Source organism: Prunus persica, chromosome G1 (genome assembly GCF_000346465.2).
Source record: "Prunus persica cultivar Lovell chromosome G1, Prunus_persica_NCBIv2, whole genome shotgun sequence".
Taxonomy (NCBI): domain Eukaryota; kingdom Viridiplantae; phylum Streptophyta; class Magnoliopsida; order Rosales; family Rosaceae; genus Prunus; species Prunus persica.
The window spans coordinates 2,102,926-2,122,045 of NC_034009.1; the positions used below are offsets into that span (position 1 = coordinate 2,102,926).

The window sequence follows — 19,120 nt, forward strand, 5'->3', positions numbered from 1 at the left end:
TTGCATCTTCATTGCATACTGTGAACAATTTCATTAACCCTCCAGGTATTACAATTGGTTCCCTTTTCCTGTTGTCATTTTTTTTCTTTTTAATCAAAATACAAAATGGGTTTAGATTACATGTTTATTTTATAAGTTAATTTGATTTCCTTGCCACTGCAGCTTTGTTTCAGCCTTTCCAGACTAAAAGTTATCATGGAGAATGATACACAAAGTAATACCAGAGACCATATTTCAGTTCCTATAGTAGACGGAGGTATTGGGCTTGAGGCATTGGAAAACACCATGAGAGCAAAGCTTTGCCCTGGTTCACCTTCCTGGGATGCCAAATGCTGCATCTTCAGAGTTCCCCAGGTACTCAAGAGACATAAACGAGAGGCATACGAACCTGATTTTGTCTCAATCGGTCCATTTCACCATGGAGGTACACAATTTCAACACATGGAAAATGTGAAACAGTGGTATTTAAATAATCTTTTGTCATGTAGAACCAATGTGAGCTTGAAAGACTTAATTGATTGCGTCTTTCAGCTAGAGAAATCCACCCGCGGATTTTATGCTGAACCGCTTGATCATCTGAGCCAGAATGACTTGGTAGAAATGATGATACTTGATGGTTGCTTTGTAATTGAATTGTTCCGGAAGTTTGTGGTACGACAAACTTCTGATGAGAAACATGTTGACGGAAATGACCCCATCTTCAGAATGGATTGCATGTTCCAATATCTATGCCATGACCTGTTGCTGCTTGAAAATCAGCTACCTTGGTTTGTTCTCCAGCATTTATATAACCTTACCCTCGACCCGGAGCCAGATAAATATAGTCCCTCCCTCACTATCCTCATGCTCACAGCCTTCACCTCACAAAAACCACTGAACCACAACTGCGACTCCTATCTAGGGTATGTTCATGAGAACAAGCATGACACAAATTACAATACTTTGCACATACTTGATCTGATAAGAACTTCGATAGTTTTTCCATTCCAGGAGCACATTAAAGAAAAGAAGAGAAGAGAAAAAGAAGCAAAGAAGAAAGCTTTTTGCAGACCAAAAATAAGAAGAACGATCAATAATAAGAAGTTAGGGGCAGATATGGACTCGGAGTTTCCTCCTGCAATTGCTCTAGCGCAGGCAGGAGTTAAATTTTGAAGCGTTTCTGATGCTGGCAGCATAATGAATATCGAATTCGAAAAGGGGGTCTTTCGTTACTTTGGATACAAAAGAGGTACTTTTAAAATTCCACACCTATCAATTGGAGAGCTGACAGACCCACTGTTCAGGAACCTCATTGCCTTTGAGCAATGCTACCATCACCATTCGCATGAAATAACATCTTATGCCTTTTTGGTGAATAAACTTGTCGCTTCCAGCAAGGACATGGAGATTCTTTGTGAGAAACGGATCATTGATAACTGGTTGAGCGCTGAAGATGGCGCCAACTACTTCAGCAAGCTCTGCAACGACACCGTTCTCAAAAAGTTCTACTATGATGAACTCTGCGCTCAAGTGAAAATGCATTACCAGATTAAATGGTACAGGTGGCTTGAAAAGTTGAACCGTGACTATTTTGCAAACCCATGGAGTGCCATTTCTCTCATTGCAGCTGCTATACTTCTGGCTCTCACCGTCGTGCAGACCGTGTACACCATTCACAACTAGCTTTGCGGGATACATGTTTATTCTTCTTGTTTTTTACAGAAACAAAAATAAAACCTAATGTCCTCCTTTTCAATTTTTACTACCGTATTATTATTCAGTTATAAGAAAAAAATCAAACGTTATATATTTAGGATATTTGAATTTCATGACTTTTTATTTTTATTATTATGAGCAAGGGGGCAAACAGAACAACTACAAACAGGAAACCGAACGAGGCTTACAAGCCCCTAACAAATTATCTAACAAAATTGAACTAAGCCAGACCGGAGCCTCCTCCAAAAAGCAGCAACCCAAATCCAGATTATAGCTCCACGCCGCAAGACAATCTGCAAAAACTTGCAAAAACAATAATGAAAGACAAAAATTGCTTGTTAGACGCCAAAAGCCCAAATTGAAAGTTAATCTGTTTGAAGGAAAGCCCAATCACTAGCCACATCACCACCCAGGACCCAGCCATCAATTATTTCCGGAAAAACAAAAACCAAAAAAATCAGTGTTCCAATATCTATGCGACTAATTGACATGAGACTGAACAAATTCAAAAATGTTTCTATATGAGAAAGAAAAGAAAAAAACATAGACCTCATAGAGTTTTTAGACTTTATTGACAGAAGAAGACCAAGACTATAAATCTAAAATAACACCAACAAAAGGAAAAATAAGCTCCGTTAATTCCGAGACATGACATAGAGAGTGCCACTTTGTCAACAATAGATCTATACCAAGTGATCTAACCTAGTGAAAAAGGGTATTGACTTAAATACTAATGGTCTTAGGTTCGAACACTCAAATAGTGTGTATGAGAAACCCCCCTCCTTCTGTAATTTAGATTATCGTTTGTATTATTATTATTTATTTTTTTTGGTGACATGTATTTCTTTATTATGAATCTAGGGTGTTTTGAGAGATTTTTTTGTGAAGCTCCTTCTCGAGTTTTTATTGTTTTGTTTAAAAAATAATAATTGAAATTACATTAATTGTTTCCTGATTGTTTTATTTTAGAAGTTAGTATCTCATCCTTTAGAGCATTTCCACCAGTTAGCCCCTTGCCATGGTAAGGGGAGTCTTAGGGCAGCTACTATTCACGTGAATAATGGCTGCCATAGCCCCCCAGCAAAATGTGTTTCCAGCAGTTTAGGCTTGCCATGGAAAATACTATTCATTTTTTTTGTTTTTTTTCACAACTTTGTTTACTTAAACAATTAATTTGGACAATATTTTCGGATAAGATTTTTGGCTTCCTACGTGTCAATACTATTCATATCGGATAAGATTTTCGGTTTCAAATTTCATATTAATTTCAGATACATTTCAAATTCAAATTTCAGATAAGTTCAAAATGTCAAATTTCAGATACATTTCAAAATTCAAATTTCAGATAAATTTTAAATTTTAAATTTCATTTGAATTTCAAATTTCAGATAAGATTTTCACCCTCTTAGATTGCGTCACATGTCATATCTATCTGTCTAAATTTTTCTATAAAACCAGAGGCTCAACTCATACCTCCCACACCAGATCTTCTCTACATTTCCATTTCCCAGATTTTAGATTTAATTCTCCATTTTCAATGGCAGACATGCAAGAGGTTTTGGAGAGGCAAGAGAGAGAAAGGAGAGAAAGAATGCGTCGACAAGCTGCAAGCAAAAGGGTGCAGAGAGAACTAGATGAGCAACTTGGCATGGCGATTGCTTTGCTGGAGGAAGAAAACCAGAGCCGCCGTGGTTCACGAGAAGGCCGTGCCCCAAATGTGGACAGACATAGACATTCTCGGGGTAAGAATCTTCTGGAAGATTATTTTATCCCACATTCTATGTACTCTAATGTTCATTTTTGAGCGAGATATAGAATGCAACCTCATTTGTTCAATAAAGTCATGCATGATATTTGTAATTATGATGAATACTTTCTTCAAAAGAAAAATTATGCTGGAAATTTAGGGCTTCTTCCCGAGCAAAAGTTCACAGCTGTGATACGAATGTTAGCGTATGGGTCATCTGCTGATCAGGTGGATGAAATTGCCCGGATGGGGAAGTCCACTATTTTGGAGAGCTTGGTGCGATTTTGTGATGCAGTGGAAAATCTATACACCAGGGAGTACCTGCGCAGACCTATGCTCAGGGACCTGCAACGGCTTCTAAAAAAAGCTGACTCTCATGGATTTCCTGGAATGATTGGTAGCATTGACTGCATGCACTGGCAATGGAAAAATTGTCCAACTGCTTGGCAAGGGGATTATGGCAATCGAAAAGGGCAAAAAAGCATCATCCTCGAAGCAGTTGCTGATTTTGATACATGGGTTTGGCACGCCTTCTTTGGAGTTGCCGGCTCTCAAAACGATTTGAACGTCCTGGGTCAATCCCCAGTGTTCAATGATGTTCTGAGAGGTGAAGGCCCAAATATCACATATCAAATCAATAATACCGTCTACCAAAATGGGTATTATCTAGCTGATGGTATCTACCCGAGATGGACAACATTTGTGAAACCAATTCCATATCCCCGATCCCATAAGGAAAATTTTTTGTTGCCTATCAAGAGGGATACAGAAAAGATATTGAGAGGTGCTTTGGTATCCTTCAAGCCCGGTGGGCTATTATCAGGGGTGCGACGCGTCTATTTGACGAAGAGGTGCTTAGGAGTATAATGATGACTTGTATCATCCTCCACAACATGATTGTGGAAGATGAGTATGATTACGATGCTGATGAAGTGTATGAACCGGATCCTATGAACACGGCCTTAACACGAATTTATGAAAAACTCATGGGGCCAAATGAAGAACCAGTGTAGCATGATCCCTTGGTTAGAGACGGTAGTTTCTTGCCTCGTATGATTGAGCGCTACATGGAAATGCAATCGTCGTATATTCATGAACACCGTCAAGTTGACTTGATGGAGCATTTATGGGCGGTGAAAGGCAATGAAGGTGAATGAAGTGAAGTGAAGATGTATTTTTTAATGTATTATGTTTATGTTGTATTTTTAGTTATGCTTTATTGTTTTTTTATGCTTTAGTTGTGGTTTGATTATTTTTTATGCTTTGGTTGTGATTTGCTTTTTATGTATGAAATCTTTTGAATAAAAAGGAATTTTGTTGAATATTTTCTTTATTCACTAAAAGAAAATCAATACAACTCATAAAATAAAATACATGAATTACCACTAATTTTTGAAACAAAACAAAAAATACAATGAAATGAAAGGCAAGCAAACTAATTTAATGGTACAATGAAATGAAAGGCAAGCAAACTAACTTAATGGTTTTGATCATTTAACCAATCCGTGTTGCTAGGTCCATTGTCACGAAAAAGTCTTCGTCTCATAACATCCCTTTGTTCTAGCTTCCAAATTTGTTTTGTTTCAAGGGACATATGGCTTGTATCCATGGCCATGGTTTCCCGATCCTTTTTTCTAATATTTTCTTGGCGTACATACTCCCTTTCTTGGCTTACATATTCCCTTTCTTTTGCATATTCTACATCAATTGCCCTATCGTGCTCTTGTTGTTTCATGTCCATTTCAATTCTCATGGCTTGCATCTTTGAAAGTTCTTCCAAAAATTTAGATGCATTCTTGGTAGAACTACTCCCTCTCTTCGCCTTTGCTGCCTTCCTCCCAATAGGCCTACGCTCTTTTTCAATAGGCGAGTCTTGACTCATCGGAGAATCCATAGTTGAATCCGATGCAGGTGTCTCATGGAGTGGCGTCTCGTTCAAGACTACCGTCAGACCTGTTGGAATAATTTGGAATCTTTTACAATTCTTCACCACCTCCCAACATAGGGTATGGTTGAAACTTTTTTTGCACCCCCCGGTAGCACCAAAAAACATTTGTGCTTGCATAATCTATAAAAAAAAAAATAGAAATGTAAGAAACTTTAAAAAATATTGGCAATGCAACAAGTATAAAAAAAAATGGCAATACAAGAAACTTAAAAAAATATTGGCAATGCAACAAGTATAAAAAAAATGGCAATGCAACAAGTATTAAAAAAAAATGGCAATACAAGAAACTTTAAAAAATATTGGCAATGCTGGTCGTCACTTCTACATATTGCCGATTGGATCGGATCATATGCAGTGCAGCCTACAGTTGACTTTAATTTTGTTGGATATATACGATAATGATATACTGTTTTTAAAAGACCAGTGGTGCCGCACGGCATAACTAGATCACTAATTTATGATATTTAACTGAGGCACAAAATAATTATTAATCCCAAGTGGCTGGTTTAAATTGAGTTAGGAAAGACCTGAAATATGAGCTATGACATTTGTACGATGCCAATATATATATATATATATATATATATATATTAGCCCTTGGCACACGTGGCAATTGTTTTTATTTTTTAGGGTTTGGTTTCTATCTTATCTACTGCCGTGCTCACAAGGTTTCTGTGTTCTGCCTTACCTATTATTGTCCTCACAAGATTTCTGTGTTCTGCCTTATCTAATGCCGTGCTCACAGAGTTTCTGTGTTCTACCTTACTTATTCTCATGCTCACAGGGTTTCTATGTTTTGCTATGAGTCCTATTTTTTAGGGTTTGCTCTTGTGTTTCCGCTGCGAACTTTGCTTTAGTTTGTCACTTGTTTCACTCGTGGTTGACGAAAAGACCTTCTCTACAATTAGTGCTTCTCAAGTATATGGTGTTCTGTGACTCGCTTGTCAAGTTGGCCGTGCAAAATATCTTTGCCCAACTTGAGGGGGAGTGTTGGCGAGTCCTTACTTAGTTAGGATTTTGATTCCTTATTTCATTAGAATTTTGGTTACTTACCAATTATTATTTAGTCCTAGTGTAATAGAGATTTACTTCCTATTGTAATTTAGATATATTTCCAATTTTATTTAGGGTAACACATTTTTGTACTTGTATAAATACCTCCATATCGGAGAAGAATAATAATATGAGTGTATCTGAGCATAACTGAATATTTGCCATATCGGAGAAGAATAGTTTCTTGAAGAAGTTGATTCCTTTTTTCATCGAATGTAACACCCCGACTCCAAATTAAATGTTTATTTTAATCGATTTAAATAAAATTACGAATTTACCCTTGGGGTAGGGGTAAATTGGTCACTTTCTTCTTCGGAAGGATTTTGGGACCGTGGATGGTATTTCTGGGTAGATGGTACTGAGACGAATTCGTAGACATGCGGCAGGCTTGAATCGGAGTTGTAACGGAAAAGTTACGGGCAAAATAGTATCAGTGGCAAAACGGTAAATATTTCGAAAAGGGATAGAGTAAAAAAATCAGATTTTCACCTCAGCTCTCTCTCTCTCCTCGCGCGCGCTCGACACTCTCTCTCTCCTCAGTCTCTCTCTCTCCCCGACGTCAACTCTCTCTCTCTCCTCGGTTCTCTGAACTCCGGCCACGGCAGGACACGAGACAGGTCCCGATCGACTCGCCTCGTCGTCCCGATCAAGACATGCCCGTTTTCTCCGTCGGAAACTACGGAATCCGGCCGCGAGCTCGACGGTTTTAAACCGGAGCTTTTCCGCTGTCGCGCCGCCGCCTCCGCCGCCCAAACCCGGTGAGTGAGGTATGGTTTCTCATCCATTTTTCGAGTTCTAGCTGATGATTGTATAAGTTTGGATTGATTTGTTGGGTAGGAATTGATTTTGAAAACCTAGGTTTTGGCCGAATTTCAAAATGAAATTCCGGCCAGTTGCCGCCCGAATTAGGCCTTCCCGTAGTTGAATGAAGTGATCCTGACCTCGAGTAGGAGCTAGGGTAGGAAGGGTGAGCTCGGGTGTGGAGTTTTTCCGTCGCCGGAATTACTCTACACACCTACGTGCTGCCGGCGCGTGGGCGAGGCTGGTGAAGCTGTAAATTAACCCGATGAGATCCTTAGGTTGTCACGAGCGCATAGGAATTCGCGGATCTCAATTCGGATGTCGTTTGACTATCGAACGGATTTTCGCATATTGTGCGTTATCCGGGTTCGATAGGTTCCGACCGTTAGATTCTTCCCGAATTAAAATATGTTGTTCTAGGTATTCCTAGGACCGTATGGGACTTCATGAATTCTGAATCGGAGCCCCGGATGTTCCGATTCAATAATGCAAAGTTTGCGGGTTAGTGATAACCGTAAAATCATGAACGATTCCTAAACCTGTAATCGGACCTTAGGATACCTTCTGCAACGTGCACGTATGGGAAATTTGGGGATTTAAGCATTTAATTTGTGATTTCCGCTTTGACGTAATTTTATATTAATTAACGGTTCGTATCTCGAAATAGTTGTTTCGACTGCACGTACGCAGCAAACAGGACCCTCACGTAGTCAGGCAGCAAGGGAATACTTGTGAGTGGACTTTGTTTTCAATCATATGCATGGTTTTGATTGATGAAAGATTTTGCATAATGTTTTAATGGCTTATGGATTATATATATTATGTTCATGAGTTGATTTTGACGGTCGTATAACACTTGGCAATATATTGTGAGTTTGGCATTTTGAGTTTTTGAGAGTGCATTTTATATGGATTGTGGGAAAGTATATTTATGTAATCTCTATAGACGAGATACTTGGGTTGTTAGAGGGTGATGTGGAAGAATGTGATTTTGGAGAGAAGTTGTGTGATTACACTACGTAAGTACCTTCCCAAGTTACTAGTCTCACTCGCGGCGTTGGATGTTCCGGCGGGTGAGACACTTTCCATATGCGGCGTTGGATGTTCCGGCGTATGGAAAGACTTTGTATAATGTTTAGGGTCATCACCATGCGTTGGATGTTCCGGTGTGTGATGATCCAGTGTACGCGTGTAGGACATAGTTTGGGAGCTACACATGGCGTTGGATGTTCTGGTGTGGGAGCTTTGGAGTTTCGTCCTCCGGTTGGACCGCTCATCCCTAGACACAGGATAGCACCTGGAAATCCTGCGGACTAGTCAAACGATCCCCCAGTTGGATTGTTTTCCCCGGTACCTAGGTGGTGTGATGAGTATATCGTATAGCTATTTATAGTTATATTTATATATATATAGGTATATTTATATGTATATGTATAGTTGAGTGTGTAAGGAATTAGTAGTTTGACAGGAGTTGTAAGACTGAGAGAATGGGATTCTTTTTGAAAAAAATAACTGGTGTTTTTAGAAGAGTTTTAATGAATCATGTTTTGAGTAATAAACTATTGAATTGTGAACCTGCATGGCTTGAGCATTATTTTTACAAAGTGGGGTTACTATATTGTTTTTAACTGCAAATCTGATTTTTGTCCACTCACATGTTTTCTGTTTTGCTCCCTCCCAGCCAGTAGTCGCTCCAGGAAGCGTGCAAGTGGTGTACGAAGCTCAAACTGTGCATCTTTCTAGTTAGGAACTATGTAAATTCTTCTACTCAACTGTTCTTGTAATCTAAATTCAGTAGATGCTCTGTATTGCCCATGATAGATTTTACTTGTGAGGCCGGAGGCCACTTTAGTGACTTGTAGATTTGTGAAAGCATGCTGCTGGTTGGAATTATTATTGTGTGTATGTTGCAGGTTGAGTAAATTTTTTGTTGGGATTGCTTAAATTACAGAGGAGACTCTGCCAAAATTTTGGTAGAAAGTCTCGATTTCTTAGTAGGTGGGCCCGGCATTGGGATGATGTCAGAATAAAGACGGGGTCCGCTTCGGTCTTCGGGAAATTCCGGGGCAGGTCCTGTCATCGAATCTACATTTCATACATCTATTACTATCTGGAGCTGAGTTGTGGTGCAGTTGATGGACTAGGTGCCATTTCCATAAAGAACAAGCTTCTAGCTCAACTAAGTTTGGATTGCATAGGGAGGTAGCACTCGTTTCCTTAATAGATTTAGGATTGTTTGAGCTTGAGTTTACTTTTGCCTTCTTAACTTAGTGGATTGCCTTGTCGAAGTGATGACCTCCAGTTTTTCCCAATAATGGGTTTGTGGGTGAACATGTCTTGTGTTTTTATCTGAATTTTATGTCTAGCTTTATCATATTTATAATATCTGTGATGTTGATGAATGCTTACACACCATGCATCTTAGTTGTTGTTAGCACAAGAAGGCCTAGATTGACGGATCCTTTTGAGTGCTTAAGTTGTCACACAGTTATTTTCTAAACTTGCATGGGTTTGTGATTTGTGTATTGCTTGTGTGCGCTGATCATTGTGTAATCTCTGGTGTGTGTCTAGTAACAGGCTAGTTATATAGTTGTTTGAAATACTTTGTGAGTCAGATCCTCGAGCAGCTTGTTTAGTGTTTGAATTTACCACTTCCACCTAATTACCAATTTCAAAACTTCAGAACCATGTTAATGAAAGACTTAAAAGGTCGTCTTTTATCAACTATGCCTAGTGGGCCAATGGCGATATTTAATTGCAACATGTGATTAACATCTCAGCAACATGTGAAACCAATGGAGAGATGTGTATTAACGTAATAATCTAACAGTTGAATTGCTAAGATTAGAAATAATATTCCCAATATATATGTTTAGATCAGACTACTTCCAAGCCATATATCATCATGGATGTCCTAACATTCAAAAAGCCAGTCTCTCAAGTAGATAGTAACAATAGCGTGGAGAACGCTGAAGCTGCTGATCAGAAGAGCCTGTTTGCCCGGACTGACACAGAAATCTTGGAAGGCATTTATGCCACTCATGTTGTTTGCCATGAGCACGATGCCCTTAATGTTGATTCTCTTTTCTCCATCACTGAAAGCATCCTGAAGTGTTCGAAGCAGATCGTCGATCATATTGAGCAGATGGTATGTAAGCAAATATTACTTATTCTTTTTCAAGTAATGAATATCAAGTTACTGATGGTATCATATCATGGCTCTTTGCTCATTGCTGTTGCTTTCTTTGGTTGTTCTTTGTCATTTGATCTTAATTCGCACAAAATATATACAATGTGTACGTATTTCATTTGGTTAACATGTTGAACGTACAAATCCTCACGGAACCCATTGGAGAATTTGATCAAATATACTTCAAATCCTCAAAATCAATTGTCGGAAAAAGGAATTCAAATCTTGTCAAACAAGTTCCTTACATTTTTTTGTTTTTTGATTTAAATGTATTACAAATTATTCGGGTTAATCGGACTTGGGAATGTTTAGGAAAATTTACTAGAAGGGGGTTGTATTTCTTTGTACTTCTGAAGCTTCAATCTTACCTGTAATTGATTTGCTTGTGCCTTTGTTTGCAGACCCCCCGAGTAAATGCTGAAACCATGGATGGAATAACTATCCCACCCAACTTCAGCACGACGTTGTGCATTCTCAAGTCCATTGTCCATGAGGTCATTATCTTTCATTATTATAGCTTATAAGTTAGTTTTCTTTTCTATTATTTAATTTCTTTTTCTAAATCGTTTGGCAAGAACAAGAAGAATTTCTAACTTGGGACATTATGAAATATAGATCAGAAGATAAATAACACTGACTAAGAGAAAGAGATGAATAGATACATATATTCTTGATTCTTTACAATATTAAGTCCATCCATGTAAATACATTATATCTAATCATAGTAATGAGATATGAAATTTCATGTGCCATGTAAGGCTCCAGATGAAAAGAATTCCCACGACGCCACGCTGAAAATACTTAGCAAGGTGCCAAAGTATTCATGGGAAGCGAAGGCTGTGCTGGCCCTGGCGTCTTTTTCTTTGGAATATGGAGAGTTCTGGCTCACTGCCCAGCATCAACGATCTGACCAACTTGCCAAGTCTGTGGCATGCCTTAAGGGAGTACCAGTCCTTCTCAAGCCCGAAAACCTCAAGCAACGAGGCAAATCAGTTGCTCAGCTCAACAATGTGATAATGTCCACGTTGGAGGTGATTGATTGCATCTTAGAATTGGAGAAGCTTTCCAGTATTTATAATGAGGTAAAGGAGTTGAGAGAAATCTTGACAAGTGCAAGGAAAGATATCTCAGTGAATGTCTATTGGTGTATCATTACAACTGTGGCTTGCGGCACTAACTTCACCCTTCTTACTAGTGATGAGTAAGTTTTCATCCATCTTCTCCATGCCAATACTTCATATGCGCTTAATTCATCTTATTCCAATGTCATCAAATTAGTCATACCTAGACTATATTCAAGTGACAGTGATTTACTTAATTAATGATCAACAGTTCAAATTGATAACCAAACAACAGAAGGCGTACCTTATAATTAAGTTAAACAAAAGAAAATTATATGACTGGTTTAATTCTTCCATTTCAGGGGGAAGTCACACGATCTTGTCCAGTATGCTCAAAAGATCACAATCATCCTTAAAAACCTTAAAGGACAGCTTAAGAGCTGCAATAAAGAAATAGGTGGGTTACTTATTGAACATTTTACAAGGAAATGCATATATTAAAATATTTGTGAAGTTTCGTATGTTGTATTCTTCTCTATAAGGTCTTCATATATATATATATGTGTGTGTGTGTGTGAGAGAGTACATAGGCTTTTATAAGCGTGTATAAAACAAAGAAAGTAAGAAAGTCCTAGTTATTAAAAGATTATAAAAAGATCAGTTTACTAAATTGATTAGGAAGCAAATCTCCTAAATTTCCTTGTTCTTGCAATATTGACAATTTCTTTTCTTTCTTTTTTCCTTCCTCATTTAATACAGAGAAGCTACAGATCTACATGAAGTTAAAGCAGCTCTTTCAAATTCCTACTGAAATTATGGAGGCTATTAAGACCCTGATATTTTTCAAGGATGACATGAAGACGACCATTTTTGATGGTTTTACTAAGAAACTGGTTTGCTCTCTCACGTTGCTTCTTAATTTGTATTTGGATCTTTGTCATGTGCTTGTTTTTCTTTGAACTTCAACAAGGACAGAAGATGAACGAATTAGCAAGCTCCACATTTCCTTATCGCATGCATAAATTAATTTTTATCAGGTTCAGATCGACATCCTAAGGACAAAGAATGTGTTATTGTTCATTTCGAGCTTAAACATATCTGACGGTTACATTTCGCTTCTCGAACCCATCCATGAGCTTACAAAAAAAAACGATGAGTATAAGATTGTTTGGATTCCAATTGCCGAGGAGTGGCATGAACAGCAGCAAATCAAGTTTCAGACCCTGCGAGATAAGATGCCATGGTATACAATAAACCAGACTAACGCGCACATATCAGGCATCAAGTACGTTAAGGAGGACTGGAACTTCAAGGGTAAGCCTATGCTGGTGGTGTTGAACAAAAAAAGTCAGCTTCAACATTCTAACGCTCTCCACATGATTTCAATGTGGGGATGCAAAGCCTTGCCTTTCACACAGAAGAAACAAGAAGAGCTCTTACTTTCTCTCCATGATACTTGGTTTGCCGAGGTAGTAGGCGAAATTCACACATCTGTATCCAAATGGGTATGTAACTTCTTTTTGAACATGTACAAATTGGTGTTTTAGTTTATGTACCTCATGAAGGCGCTTACTTAATTGACACAAATTTCTGATTACATCTTGGCCCAACAGATGAAAGAGGAGAAGTACATTTTCTTCTATGGAGGGGATTCAGTATGGACGAATGAGTTCAAGGAGAAAGCAATCAAGGTTATAAATGGTGACATCATAGAGAAATCAAATATTTCTATTGAGTTATACCATGTGAAGAAGGGGGCAAATAATAGTGGAATGGTTGACAAATTTAGCACCTTCTGGGCCGCCATAGAAACCATGTTCCGCATCAAGGTTAGTAATAAGCAGTTGGACCACGTTGCACAAGACGTTCAGAAGCTACTTTCCTTAAAAAATGATAAGAGTGGATGGGCTGTTCTTCTCCACGGCCATAAAGTAGTGACCATTGGTGCTGGCTCGACAATCTCCAAGGCCCTGGAGCACTGTGACACATGGAATCAGCACGAAACAACAATAACAGTAGAGACGTTGGGAAATTGTTTCAATGCTGAGCATGAGAAGGAGAAGAAGAAGGAGTTTGAACAAACTGGTCACGTTTGCACCTGCTTTGACATCTCAAGCGCCGCCGGAAGCACTTTAGAGGACATGATATGCTACGAGTGTGGCAGTCTCATGGAGACTTTCATCAGCTATAAGTGTCACCATGTCAAGAAAAATGGTACGTATACAATGATAACTAAAAGTAATGTTATGTAAAGTGCGATCAATATATGTTGCACTTGCCATTATTCCCAATGCATTGCTCAAGAATTCTTTCTATTTATTTTTTGTTCTTTCGGCAGATGAGAGTCGCCAGATATTGCCTGCGTGGACTAAAGCATGGAATCTGACGATTTCTGAAGCTTCCGCAAAGCTAAAGCAACTGATGTTTGGTGATGGTCCTGTGCCATTGCACATGATCCTTGATGCTCTATCCCAATTTGGGAGTGATTATGGGAGGGCCAAAATCAATTCTAGTTGGGTATAATCACATTTGTTTAAAAAATTGAGTGTTCGGCAAAAATTTAAAACCACTTAAAATAGGTATTAAAATCACTTACCCTCTGTTTGGATGGAGGAAAATAATTGGGATTTAGTTAAAAGTCAAGAATTGAAGAGGATAATTTGATATTTCCATTGTGTGGCAACTTAAAGCACGGAACTTATTAAATGACGTGCAAAAAATTTTGTGAAAATTGGGGATAAAGATTTCAAAGTTTAAATTCCTCCAAAAGAGGCATCATTTCACAATTTCTATTGAGAATGAATTCGTTTTCCAAGTAATTTTTGTCAATTACAAAATTCGACATTCATAAATCCAAACACTGAAATTATTAAGTGCCAAAAATTTAAACCATAGAGATCTAAATTCCGTCATTTTAAAATTTTATGCAATTTTAAGGAAAATGGGAATCACTTACGGCCTTTTAATGAAACTTTAACTATACCAATATTATGCCTATTATTTTTACAATTTGGCTAAAAAAACCTATCCCTACAATCTATGTTGCCTATTATTTTTACAATATGGCTAAAAAACCTATCCCTACAATCTATGTTGTACAGTATAAAAGCACTTCTATGTTGGTAGCCAAGCAATAAATCGATTCTATGTAAAAGCGCTACTAACATAAAGTGATTATGCTAAAATCTAATGAGTAAAATCACTTCTACAGAAACACTCCCAAAAGAAATTTGATTTGACCAAAATTTTCCTGAACTTCAAACCAGTTAGCCATTGGAAGATTTACACTCTAAGTAATCCTAACCGCCAAGAATAAGGATCCATACTTAAATAAGGTTAATGGCAGTATATAAAGAAGATTGAAAGTTAAAGAAATTCTCTCCGCACAATTCATCTCAAAAGATATAAACTGTTCACCATTGATCCCTATACAGATTCCAAACATATTTCAAACCCAGCTTTCAGAAATTTCTATGGACCAATTCCAACACATTTTTAACCATTGAAGATTGCCCTGCCACTTGCTGATTTGATTTCCAATTGGCGTACCATTTGAGTTGTGAGTTGTGATTCTGCTTAATTTCTTGCTGCAACCACTAGCGATCATTCCTAACCCTAGCCGCACTCTTACTCCCTCTCTCCGAAATTAAAAAAAACTCAATAGAAGGGGATGAAGAAGAAGAGTCACTACCCCTCCTCTCTGCTCGTCTCCTCTCCTCTTCTCTTTCATTTTGTTTTTGGGAAGTGAATAAGTCCCTTGAGCGTTTTGAATATGCCTTTTATAGTGATTTCTTTTAGGTCATGCTCACATTGAAGTTCTCCATCATCTCTTCCTGCAATCTACCCAATTATTTGTCGTTGTCATTATTGTTTTTTTGTTTTTTGTGTTTTTTCTGGTTGTCGTCATTATTGTTGGATTGGCATATTTGTTCAATGTCATGCGTAATTATGAGCTGCTACATTCATAAGAATAGGGACATCTGCATATAATGTGAAACCCAATGAATAGTAAAACTGTGAGCCGAACTTAAAAGCCTAGTGAAAACCAGTAAAATAATTAAGACACATAGTAGAAAATTAATTTGTATTAAATTAAATTGATTACTAGCTAATGTAATTTTAGGGATAAAAGTGGTAATTATGCGCGTATCACAATTGCGGTTAAAAAAAGGCGAAAAAAACAAATTTTCTGAGAGCAAACCTAACAATAGAACCACAATACAAATTTTTTGAAAAGTGCAAGTACTTAGTTGAACAAACATGTGATCAAAGGTAGAATGAGAAAATAAAGAGGAAATAACACCACTCCGAACGAAAATGCTGGCTTCATTTTCAAATAAATTATTTTGATTCTGTTCAGATCGGACTTATTTATTCCCAACTCTACGACTTGCACAAGTAGGAAAGTCGTCCACCGCCATCGACTTTGTTACTGCCAACGTCATCTTTAACTACGTCACTATTTTTTGTTTTTATTTTCTGTCAAAATACAAATTTTTTTTATTGTCGTGGTCAATGTCCAAATAGTCTACTTTGTTAACGTGCAGATCCCATCGAGAATGAAATGTCGTTTTATATATAATGAATCCGGTGCTTGCCACGTTTTGGTTATTGCGGACATCACGTCATTATACTTTGCTAGAATTATTTAAACTCCACATTTTTCTTTGTATACCTCATATTTTAAGTTCATCTTAATTTTTAATTTAAATTTTCACAATTTCTAAAAAAATTCCACTATCTTTCCAAACTACTCTTAAATACACACCTATCAAAAACAAAAACAAAATCATCAATCTCATGCCCGACACCTCGCTATTTTGTCCCTAATCACTTTTAGTTCACTTCAACCTCACATTATTTAAAAAAATAAAAATATTATTGTCAAATGTGTAGTAGCATTATTTTATTATTATTATTATTATTATTAAGTTGCAGTAGACGTTTTGATTTTATGTTATTTATTATTAAAATTCCAAGGAGGTTTTGGTTTTATTTCCAGCAATCACACTTCATAGTCACCAGAGCTTTTAATTTTGTATAAGCAATCACACTTTTGCATGTGGCCATCCTGACTTCAGCCTTTCACATACTCTTCAAGATATCTAAGCCAATTCATCAAAGACAAAGAAACTCAAATTGACATTTTTGTTTTTTTCAAGGGCAGGGAAAGACAAGAGTTAGATTCAATCATGCCAACATTACTCAAATAGTTAACAATACATAAACACCCAACATCAAGAACATTCATTATAATATCACGTATAATATAGTGTTCACGAAATTTAGTTAAATAAATCTCTGTAAAAGGCCCCTAAGAAACCCTTTACCTCGTTTTCAAAGCTAATTCCAAATTACGAAAACACACAAGCTAGGACCTCTTACTCCTCCAGAAATTCTATCACCACTAACTCTCTCTCTCTCTCTCTCTCTCTCTCTCTCTCTCTCTCTCTCTCTCTCTCTCTTACTTTGCATGCGTTGCATGCAATGTGCAACCTCAAATACTACACAGGGTGTGTGTTTTCAAAAAACAAAAAAAACAAAAAAAAAAAGCAGCAACGGAGGGACCTATTTATACTAGAAGAGGTTGGTTGCTACTAGCTCCCTTGTTGGGCTAAGAACTGGCAGCAACTATTAAACAACTAAAAGAGAACACGTGTACTTATTCTCCAACGAAACACAAATATCTATTATATTTAAAGACTACGGGCCTGTTTGGTAACATTTTCGGAGAATATTTTGAATGTTTTCTGAGATTGAGATCGATAAGACTGATACCTTGTAGAATTTTGAATTCTTGTATATTGTAAGGATTATAATATTTATATTATATTTGTACAATAAAGATATAAACGGCCTTAAATGGTAGTAATTACAAATATTTGTTGAGCAAATCAACTATGGTGATTGAGAAGAATCGTATTCTTCTCCCTTGATGACTGTGTGTGTGCGTTAACACTCTTTATGATTTGAAACATGCTCCTCAAGCCTGGAATGCCAAATTTACTGGATATCTCCCTTCCCTTGATTTTAAAGCATCTCACTCTCACCCTAGTCTTTTTGTGAAGAAATCTGGAAATTATGTGGAAATATTATTGCTTTATGTGGATAAGGTCATCCTTGGTTCTAATCAAGTTCTTGTTCATATTTTTGTTGATAATTTGAGTGCAACTGTGGTGGCTCCATTGGTTTTTGGTTGTTGTTTGTTTGCAGTTTTCTTATTTTGTAATAATTGTATTTTCTTTTTGAGGTGGGTATTTGATTGTTTTTTTAGTCTCTTCACATTTTTGTACTTGTGAGAGTTTAAAAGTTGTAGTTGTATTGGTAGATTTGGGCCCTGCGATTTATGTCTGGTTTGTTCAGGCATGCGGCTTTTATGCTGAAATTTCTCTGGCCTTTTGTGGCCTATATCTTGATTAACCCTGCGTGGTTTTTATGCTTTCATATTTGTATTACCCTTTTGTGAGTATTTGTTGTGATTGATGGTCTTTATGCTTAATTTATTAATAAAATTATCATTTTTCTCTATCAAAATTAATGATAATAATAATAAAAAGTTTGACATCATACAAAACTAAGGGTTCATCAAAAGTCGCCCTTGAAGTCTTTAATTAATAACTAGCCCCTTGACACATGCTCACGCATGTGCCAATTGGTTTTCTTTTTCTTTTTTATTTTATTTTTAGAATTAATAAAAGATAACAGGGTAGTTATGTTCCATCAAAGTAGGACCTATTATCTTATTTTGTTTTTAATTTTAATTTTTTTAATATTAAAAAATGTGAATTTACTATATTATCCTCATTTAATTAATAATTTCAATTCTTAATGTTTGAATTAACAAAGGGCATTTTCTGGTATTTTGAATGTTTCAGCATTCTCTGCCTTTTGCTTTACTAGCCTCTCTGCACGCGCTTCCGCGCTTGCGAGAGGTTTTTAAAAAAAAAATAAGTAAATTTATTTTAGAATTAAAAAAGATAATGGGTAGTTGTGTTCCATAAAAATAGGATCCATTATCTGCTTTTTCTTTTTCTTTTAATTTTTTTAAATATGAAAAGTGTGAATTTACCATATTATCCTCATTTAATTAATAATTTGAATTCTTAATGTTTGCATTAACCAAGGGCATTTTCTGGTATTTTGAATGTTTCACCATTCTCTGCCTTTTGCTTTATATATATAGATATATATAGATTAAGGGTTTTCAAGGTTAACAGAATGTGATGTTAGATTAACGTACAGATGGAAAGAAATTGAAGTGTATTATTGGGTTGTTGGCTTCAACTTTAACAATTTTGTTTGTATATATTGTTGAGAGTGTTTGTCCCACATTAAAATATTATTAGACCTAATTTAGAGTGAAACCTCAACTTCCAAGATATATGTGTGCAGATCCGATCAAGAATGTACATGCTAGATGCTGCACTGCACAAGTCAAGAAGCCATATGATATGAGCAAACTAAACGACAGCACTGCTTATATGTATTAATAACCTCGATGAATACACCACCGACTTCAATTGAAGTGTTATATTGATGTTTTTTATTATACTGTTGAAGTTCTCTATGATAAATAAAATAAAATAAAAATCTTTGAAAAAGTCGCCTGTTAAAAGGTTCAAGTC

The 19,120-nt window shown here is 36.8% G+C and overlaps 1 protein-coding gene across 1 annotated transcript; it reads left to right on the forward strand.

Moving 5' to 3' along the window:
* On the forward strand, positions 10,150 to 14,018 carry LOC18793064 (protein SIEVE ELEMENT OCCLUSION B). Its single transcript, XM_020554667.1, has 8 exons — positions 10,150 to 10,392; positions 10,836 to 10,928; positions 11,193 to 11,635; positions 11,858 to 11,952; positions 12,255 to 12,388; positions 12,533 to 13,000; positions 13,109 to 13,709; positions 13,834 to 14,018. The coding sequence occupies exons 1-8, from the start codon at positions 10,150 to 10,152 to the stop codon at positions 14,016 to 14,018; spliced, it is 2,262 nt and encodes a 753-aa protein (XP_020410256.1).

What these genes read in the sequence shown, in the direction of transcription:
- LOC18793064 (XM_020554667.1), top strand. Translation starts at nt 10,150, where the DNA reads ATGGATGTCCTAACATTCAAAAAGCCAGTCTCTCAAGTAGATAGTAAC. An exon ending in TCAAGTCCATTGTCCATGAG is followed by an intron (nt 10,929 to 11,192) that starts GTCATTATCTTT and finishes GTGCCATGTAAG; the next exon opens with GCTCCAGATGAAAAGAATTC. An exon ending in ACACATCTGTATCCAAATGG is followed by an intron (nt 13,001 to 13,108) that starts GTATGTAACTTC and finishes TTGGCCCAACAG; the next exon opens with ATGAAAGAGGAGAAGTACAT.